This window comes from Dendrobates tinctorius, unplaced genomic scaffold (assembly GCF_039654945.1).
Source record: "Dendrobates tinctorius isolate UK_male_01 unplaced genomic scaffold, ASM3965494v1 ptg000581l, whole genome shotgun sequence".
NCBI classification, from domain to species: Eukaryota; Metazoa; Chordata; class Amphibia; order Anura; family Dendrobatidae; genus Dendrobates; species Dendrobates tinctorius.
In genome coordinates, this window is record NW_027362239.1 from 164,220 (window position 1) to 173,278 (window position 9,059).

The following is a 9,059-nucleotide window of genomic DNA, read 5'->3' on the forward strand; positions in this document are numbered from 1 at the left end:
TTTATGTTAAGAACCTATAACACTGCCCTTCACCTCGCCAAACAGACCAACTTCACCACCCTGATCTCCTCACTAGCCAACAACCCCAAGAAACTTTTTGACACTTTTCACTCCCTCCTCAGGCCAAAAGCACAAGCCCCTATCACAGACATTTGTGCTGACGACCTGGCCTCCCACTTTACAGAGAAAATAGTTAATATCCATCAGGAAATCTGCTCCCAACCACCAAGTGCTGTGACTCCCATCCCTTCCTGCATCTCCCCTGGCTCACTTTCTACATTTGATCCCATCACAGAAGAGGAAATCTCCAGACTCCTCTCTTCTTCTCGTCCGACCACATGCACTACCGACCCCATTCCCTCACATCTCCTCCAGTCTCTCTCTCCAGTCGTCAAAACTCACCTAACTGCAATCTTTAATCTCTCCCTCTCCTCGGGCATTTTCCCATCCTCCTTCAAACACACCATTGTTACTCCATTACTAAAGAAACCTGCTTTTGACCCATCCTGCACAAACAACTACAGACCAGTCTCCAATCTCCCCTTCATCTCTAAACTTTTGGAGCGCCTAGGTTACTCTCGCCTTACCCATTACCTCTCCACTCACTCCCTCCTAAACCCTTCACAGTCCAGCTACCGCCCCCTACATTCGACTGAAACTGCACTCATCAAAGTGACCAATGACCTTCTGACAGCAAAACGTAACGGTGACCACTCTCTGCTCATTCTTCTTGACCTTTCTGCAGCTTTCGACACTGTTGACCACCATCTTCTACTCTCTAGGCTCCAGTCACTAGGCATTAAGGACACCGCTCTCTACTGGTTCTCTTCCTATCTTTCTGACCACTCACTCAGTGTTTTGTTCTCTGGCTCCATGTCATCTCCTCTTCCTCTCGCTGTCGGGGTACCTCAGGGCTCAGTCCTTGGCCCCCCTTCTCTTCTCTCTCTACACGGCCAAAGGACAGACCATCAGCAGATTTGGCTTTCAGTACCATCTTTATGCTGATGACACACAACTATATACGTCATTCCCCGACCTTACCCCCGCAGTACTAAAGAACGCCAGTGACTGTCTGTCCGCAGTCTCCAACATCATGTCCGCTCTCTATCTGAAACTCAACCTCTCCAAAACTGAACTTCTTCTGCTCCCGCCGTCTACTAACCTTCATAAATCGGACATTTCCCTCTCTGTAGGTGGCACCACAATAACACCCCGGCAGCAGGCGCGCTGTCTGGGTGTAATCTTTGACACCAATCTCTCCTTCACATCCCATATACAATCTCTTGCCCGCTCTTGCCGCTCACACCTAAAGAATATCTCTAGAATCCGCCCCTTTCTCACCATGGAAACAACAAAAACCCTCACTGTACTATTGATCCACTCCTGCCTGGATTACTGCAACGCTCTATTAATTGGCATCCCCGTTACTTGACTATCACCTCTCCAGTCCATACTTAATGCAGTGGCCAGGATCGTCCATTGGGCTAATCGGTATTCGGACACATCCGCTCTTTGCTAGTCCTTACATTGGCTGCCCATTCATTATAGGATCCAATTCAAAGTACTTGTTCTCACCCACAAAGCTCTCCACAGTGCAGCACCCCCCTACATCTACTCCCTCATTTCTGTCTATCGGCCTAACCGACCGCTGCGCTCTGCAAACGACTTTCGACTAACCTCTGCACTAATCCGTACCTCCCACTCCCGACTCCAAGATTTCTCCTGTGCTGCGCCAATCCTCTGGAATGCTCTACCCCAAGAAATTAGGACTATCCACAATTTGCATAGTTTCAAGCGTTCCCTCAAAACACATTTGTTCAGAGCAGCCCATCACGTTTACTAATCAAAGTCATTCTATGTGTAAGTGTGCGTGTGTAGCCCATTCACTATCTCCATCCATCCCTCACTCCCTCAAGATGGCTGGACATTCATTGTAAATACATCATTGTAAATACACACCTGTACTTTGTATCTCCCCCACCTCATTGTAGATTGTAAGCTCTCACGAGCAGGGTCGTCTTATTTTGCTTTCATTATTGTATGGTTAACTTTGTTACTTATGACTTGTGTTTTGGAACTGTTAAACTGTAAAGCGCTGCGAATATGTTGACGCTATATAAAGATTATTATTATCCCTGGTCATGTTAAATGGTACTGACTTATAGGGTAGCCTGCACTCTACGATGGCACTTACCAGAGCACTCTTTTGCAAAATGAAAAACTAGTTTGCACTGGTTTCTATAAAACAGAGAGGGAAAGTGGTCTTCAAAGGGAACCCATCACCTCATTTTACCGCTATAAGATGCGGCCACTGCCTTTCGGGGCTTATCTACAGCATTCTATAGTGCTGTAGATAACCCTCGGCCTGACCTGAAACATAAGAAAAAGTTTTATTATACTCACCCGGACCGACGGGTGTCGCAGGTCCGGCGCCTCCCATCTTCATGCGATGTCGTCCTCCTTCTTGCTTTGTGCCGCGCTACTGCGCATCCGTACTGATCTGCCCTGTTGAGGGCAGAGGAAATCCCTGCAGTGCGCAGGCGCTGGGCCTCTCTGACCTTTCCCGGCGTCTGCGCACTGCAGTACTTGGCTCTGCCCTCAACAGGGCAGATCAGTACGCCTGGCAGGATCGAGGCACGAAGCAAGCAGGATGACGACATTGCATGAAGATGGGAGGCGCCGGACCTGCGACGCCCATCAGACCGGACAGCCTCCGGATAAGTATAATAACACTTATTTTTCTTATCTTTCAGGTTGGACCGGGAGCTTATCTACAGCATTATAGAATGCTGTAGAAAAGCCCTGAAAGGCAGTGGCCGCAACTTATAGCGGCAAAACGAGGTGACAGGTTCCCTTTAAATGTCATAAATGGTCATAAATATTTGATCTGTTTGGTTGCTGACTGGGATCCCATTGCCACACTCCAAATAAAGAAGTGTCCGCATATTATAGTCTACAGGAAATGCAGCCAAGACCCCACTAATCACACATCACATCCATAAAGCATGGTTTTACAGGGAGCATCAGAGACAAGGGAGACAGTCAAACTGCATGGAAACAAAGTTCAGGCATCCCCTAAGGCCTGTTTCACACTTCAGTTTTTTTCCATCAGTCAAGATCCGCCGTTTTCCAAAAAAAACGGATCCGTCATTTTGTTTGGCGAATCCGTTTTTTTTTTCCCATTGACTTGCATTACTGGCGGATCTTGACGGATGGCCATCCGTCGGATCCGTTTTTTTGTGGATCCGCCAATTTTGTTGCGTCCGCCCACAAGCCCGGACGGAGCTTGTAATGTTTTTTTGGCTGAAGGATCCGCATTTTTGTACTGCGCATGCCGGGAGGAATCTCAGCCGCTGAAATCATTTCTGGCGAACGGTACAAATCTCTCTCTCCCCCCCCCCCCGGACTGCGGTTCTTTTAAAATTATTCAGTCAACGGATCCGTCAAAAAAACGGTCCGCTGGCATCCGTTAACTTCACTTACCAACGGATCCGCTTTCCACCATTTTGGCAGATTTTAACTGACAAGTAAAAACTGAAGTGTGAAACAGGCCTAAGGGACCGCGGTAAGCGCATGAGCCCACTGTAAAGGTAGCAGCAATCTGAGCCGTAGATCTACACTCCCGTGTTTCCTTCCACTATGTCTCCTTCATCTTCAAGAATCCTCTACTGGATTGTGATGTGATACATCGTGCAGAGCACAGTACAATACGTATGCAAATAAGGGGGTTCCGGTCCACCATTATGACCCTCATTTTGCCATGTTGGGTGTTTCCCCTGCTTCATCTGAGATGTGCACTGACATTGCCTATGCCCAGGCATGCACAGACACCTGCGCACACGCAAGCACACGGGTCAGGCATGTTCTCCTCCCTGGCATGTCTCTGCTGGCGCCACTCGCTGCCTTTCCAGGGGTATCAGTGTAGTAAGCGGCATCAGCAGAGGAGCTGGGGGGAGACCGCGGCCGGGCACAGGCGGTGGCAGTACACCAGCTGACTTTAGGCAGCACTTGCTCTTGGAAGCGAGCACTGTCCATCAGGAGAGGTGGAAGACTCCAACATGCAGGATTCTTATAGAGGAATCCCCCATATCACGATTTAGTTCTTATAAAATGTATTTGGGAAGTTATGGGGGACAGACTCGCTTTAATATTTAGACACAGTACATGAATACAGTTCCATCCAAAAGATATCGACACCCTTTATATACTAATAAAAAAAGATTTAAGACACCAACAGTGTAAGACCAGGACGGACGTGTGCGACAGCAATCTCCGTACAGAGCTGCGGAATATGGGGATAATATATAAGCAGCTGGAAATGCAGAAGTAAAAAATATCTATCTATATAATTGCCTTGTAATGTTTTCATTTCCTGTTCTGAATTCCAAGAGGAGGAAGTTCACCGACCGCCATATTGGGACACCGAAGTGATGTCCCAGTATGGAAACTGCTGCTGGTACCAACCTATTGCGCGATACCACCAGCGGAACACCGTCGCACCACACACACACTCTACGCTGTACGCAGCACACACTCACACTCACGCAGCCTTTTGTGCAGTACCACCAGCGGAACACCGTCGCACCACACACACACTCTATACGCCGTACGCACCACACTCACACTCACACACTCACATAGCCTCCTGCGCAGTACCACCAGTGGAACACCGTTGCACTGCCCCTGCGTGAATTCCGCGCAGTGAATCATTTGGCTGATCCTGGCGGCAGATGCACGACGTGTCTATAGGCAGAGGAAGCCGGCCACATTAAAGTGGTTTTCACACAAACGAAAGTTCATTTTAAAAATTGTCTGTGTCTGACCGTGTACGAAGCATACCTCATCTACTGGGCAGGGGAGGAAGCAAAAGACTATACTGACATTACAGCAGGGGATCACAGACGATCCATTTTGTGAGGTAAAATATTTCACTGAACGTTTTTAAACAATATTTTACCTCACAAAATGTATCCTCTGTGATCTCCTGCTGTAATGTCAGTATTGCCTTTTGCTTCCTCCCCTGCCCAGGAGCTGTGGTATGTTGTGTACACGGTCAGACACAGGGGTGAGAGAGACAGAGCACAGGGGCGATACAGCTCAAACGGGACAGCACATGAGGGGAGAACACAGAACAGGAAGGAGTGAGACAGCAGACAAGGGGGATAGCACATGGGGCAGACAGGTCAAAGAAGAGAGAACAGATGGGAGATGTCAGCACATGGGGAAGTACAGAGTGGATAGGTGGGTGAGCACATGGGGGGGGGAGATTCTCAATGCTGCAAAGCCTGTCCCCATCGTGACATTACCGCCCTCCCGATGTGATAGCATCGGGCCTCCATTTAGTATATATTTACAAATATGGAAGATAAAAGCAGACCTCTTACCTGAGCCAGCGCAAAGATGAGGAGCCTCCACTGAGGCCAGAGAAGCACCAAAGTGACGGTGACCGAACAGCGGACAATTATCGCCAGACTCTCCACAATCACCTAAGAGACAAGTGGTGGAGATGAAGATACAGAACGGGACGCGAACAACAACCAGGGATCAGATGTACCAAAGAAATACAACAATGGGCGAGAATAAAGGAGAAGGCAATGGAAATGGTGTGATGGCAGCTAAGTCGGTAATATGATGAGAGACATCCAACGTTACCTGCAGGCTGATCACACGTAGAGCCAGCATTGCTCACTTAGTATCTGTATACTATGTGGTGGTGCTGACGATCGCTGCTGGCTAAAGAGTTCGGCTGACGTTGGCCTTAGACATGATTCACACTAGTGTTTGGAGTTCCGCTTTCTTATCCCATCCGTTATGGCGTTCGTCTTGCTGCTATCCTTGTTTTCTTGTGAAAATGATGGAGGCTCCAACGCCACAATGAACCTACTGTAGGAGCGGTGGGCACGTAGCAGCAAGTACGTGATTTACATACTACCCGCTACATTCCAACTAGACGTGTCTGATCTGGCTCATACGCTTAAATGGAGCAAGGCCAAGCACGTCTAGTCGGCATGAGACCGCATGTATGCAAATCACATACTTACTGTCATGTGCCCGGCACTGGAGACTCCTCACAGTGGGCAGTACGCGCAATGTGAGGATTCACAAGTCTGCAGTCACATAGAGTAACTGCAGACTTGTAACCTAAGGCCGGACAATCCCTACAGAGCAACACAAGACACAGACATGGATGAAAAAGACTTTCTAGTGTAAATGCCAAGTAAGAATCACCTTCACTTTCTTACCTTCAGCCTGACAAAGAGATGAGCTTGTGCAAGGACCCAGAAAGGTTCTGACATCAGTTCGATTACTGCAGAAAATCCAAACGCCAGAACCCCGGTGCCATAATGTGGGATAATCGCTGGATCGGGGACCTCCAACATACTCAGCCATATCCCCCCTAGTATTACAGACCAGCAGATGCCTAGCGGGACTCTGCAAATACAAGAGAACAATACATTCTTACCTTTAGCAAAAGCTCAATTGTTACACTAGTGGCGTCAACTCGGGCGGAGCTCACCGATTGGCTGCAGCGCCGTCGATATCACGTCAGTGCTGCAGACAATAGCAGAGCCTCAGTGTTGGACCTGGGGATGGATCTTGTTCGTAAAAAACAAACTGTAGCCGGAGGGAACAAGTATTTTAAAAAAGTGGAAACCCCTCATCATGTGTATCAGCTAGAGCCGCCGGCCAGTCCGAGCACTGCGCTGCGATCCCCGTCTGACTCTTCCCTATAACAAGCCTAGATATTGCAGTGCGATGACAGACTGCAGACTATTCAGAAACCACGCCCCGCTGCCACATTATATACTGGAATTGTTACTCTAGCAATTCTCTAATGTAAACAGATTTTTCATCAAGTCTTTAGCGCCACAAGACTGCAGCAGAGTCCTGATCCGCGCCGTCGGCAATACTTACGCCAACCAGGTGAGGTGGACGGTGTGTCTCCAGCTCTGCTGTGTAGAATGGCCCAGACAGGCTTTACGGAAAGCATCACGGGCGAGAAACACGACGGTGGTGTAGAGGAGGGTGAGACTGAGGCGAGAAAGAAGCGGAATGACCGCAATGTCTGTAGGAGCCAGGTTACATACGGGCACAGGAATCCTAGCACAAAGTAGCTCACTCTAGCCACACACAAATAACTATTAAAAAGGGCATTTTTTTACAGCCTATACTCACCATCTCCAGGTCCAACACTGAATCGCTCCCAGTAGCAGTGGTTATCTCCAGTGCATCGACAGCGCTGCAGCCAATCAGTGAGCTCAGCAGCGCTGATTAGTTTGTGCCGCAATCCAGGTAATAACAGCCACTGGGAGGAGATTAATTGTTGGACCTGGGGAGGGTGATCACACAAATACCACAAAATCTATTTAATGAATACCTGTACTTTCCGAAAACTTCAGGCATATCATAGAGAGCTACTCCCCTCCGAGACTGAAGAGGGGACTAATACAAAGCCAATGGGGACGATTCATTAAGATTGGGGTAGCGCTCACCAGTCTTACTGAAGGGCTGGAGTACAATGTGCCTCATTTATTAAAGGGGTTGCTCAGATCAAAGCTACAGCTCCTCTACGTGACTGCAGTCTTGTGAGTACTCACATTGCGCACTGTCAGGATTCTCCGGTGTGGACGCAGCGAGCAGTGGTCATGTGACCGCAAGTATGTGATATGAGGACTCACAAGTCTGCAGACATACAGTAACTGAGGACTGGTTTAAGGCCAGACAACCCCTTTAAGAGTCACACACACTTAATGAATTCAGCACATTACTGAGTGTCGTACACCTCACCAGAAATACTACTCCAATCAGGGACTGGAGTAACATTTCTGAAGTGCAAAATGCCAGCATTTTTCATGAAAAGGCAAGTGGGCGTGGCCAAGATTCATCATGTCGCTCCCCCCATTATGGAAGAACTGATTCAAACTGGCATGAAACCAGCAAACGTTGCACCATTTCTGCGCTACTCTGACTATGGGGGAGGGGACTGGCACCCAGACCCCACATCACAAGTTTCCTGCCGTCACAGTGACAGTAAAGGTGTCTGCACCACTGGGCCACAGCGATGCCTGGAAGGTCACTTACCGGACATTCACGACGCCGATGACCTCCCTGGAGACGTACCGCAGGGTGAAGGCGCTCAGGGCAAAGGTCAGGAGCCGGAAGATGACCTGTACAGACAAGAGGGTGTCAGGTGCGGAGCCTGCGCTGCCGGAGGATACAAAGGGGCGCTGCTACCAATCCCAGAGCCGGAGCGTTCCTGCATCATCAGCGTCTGACATCCTGACAATACTCCAGAAACAAGACGGAAAAGCCCCTAATGCGGAGCTGACACACAGACCTGATGAGGCTGAGGGGATTACTATGAAAACCCACAATGTCAGAACGGCTGTATAGTCTCTTCACATGTGACACTAATAAACAAGAGCTCATGGGGATTTCAGGCCTACACGGCCACTGCTGTCAGGGCATGCTGGGAGTTGTAGTTCCACGGCTGCTGGAGACCCACTGCAGAACAACTGTAGGGCAGGTTCCTGCAGGGGAGCGGAGAGCAGGACGAGGGCTGTACCTGCAGGACCGTAGTGGAGGAAGCCAGCCTGGTGGTGTCCCGGAGGACGTCGTGCTGAGCCGCCATGCTGCCGGTCACCACCGGACTCAAGTTAGTCTGCAGTTAGCTATTAGTTAGCTATTCGATTTTCATGTATGATGAATTATTCATAGAGTGGATGGGTAAAATTTTGTTCAGGACTTTGAGATGTTTATTTTGACTACTTGTGGTCCTGGGTTATTCACGTAAATCGCTTCTTTATGTCGCGCAACCTACTCTATCGTACATAAGTAGTTCAATTTGAAAAGAGGTACCCTGGACCACTAGTACTCAAAATGACCAGCTCAATGTTCTGAATAATGTTTGCCAAAAAAAGATCAACTCTATGTGTAGTTCAGAAGTTATTCACGTAAATCGCTTATTTTTGTATGTTAACGGAAACTTGGAAGAGTTTCACCAGTAACTTGCTAGGACTATCATCAAAATGTACTTCATGGACAGAATGTTGTGAACT

At 48.6% G+C, this 9,059-nt stretch overlaps 1 protein-coding gene and 1 long non-coding RNA gene across 2 annotated transcripts in view; both read right to left on the reverse strand.

Moving 5' to 3' along the window:
- LOC141078576 (man(5)GlcNAc(2)-PP-dolichol translocation protein RFT1-like) overlaps positions 1 to 5,682 on the reverse strand; it is a 63,848-nt gene extending 58,166 nt beyond the window's left edge. The window contains exons 1-2 of the mRNA XM_073565203.1: positions 5,653 to 5,682; positions 5,385 to 5,486 (exon numbers count right to left, since the gene is read on the reverse strand). Of these exons, the coding sequence (XP_073421304.1) occupies positions 5,385 to 5,486; positions 5,653 to 5,682 (132 nt within the window). The remainder of the gene's footprint in view (positions 1 to 5,384; positions 5,487 to 5,652) is intronic.
- A 564-nt stretch (positions 5,683 to 6,246) lies between these two features.
- Positions 6,247 to 8,373, reverse strand: LOC141078574 (uncharacterized). Its single transcript, XR_012227967.1, has 3 exons — positions 8,083 to 8,373; positions 6,916 to 7,032; positions 6,247 to 6,432 (listed from the first exon to the last, which is right to left on the reverse strand). It is a non-coding gene; the product is annotated as an uncharacterized lncRNA (long non-coding RNA).
- Between the last annotated feature and the right edge of the window lie 686 nt (positions 8,374 to 9,059).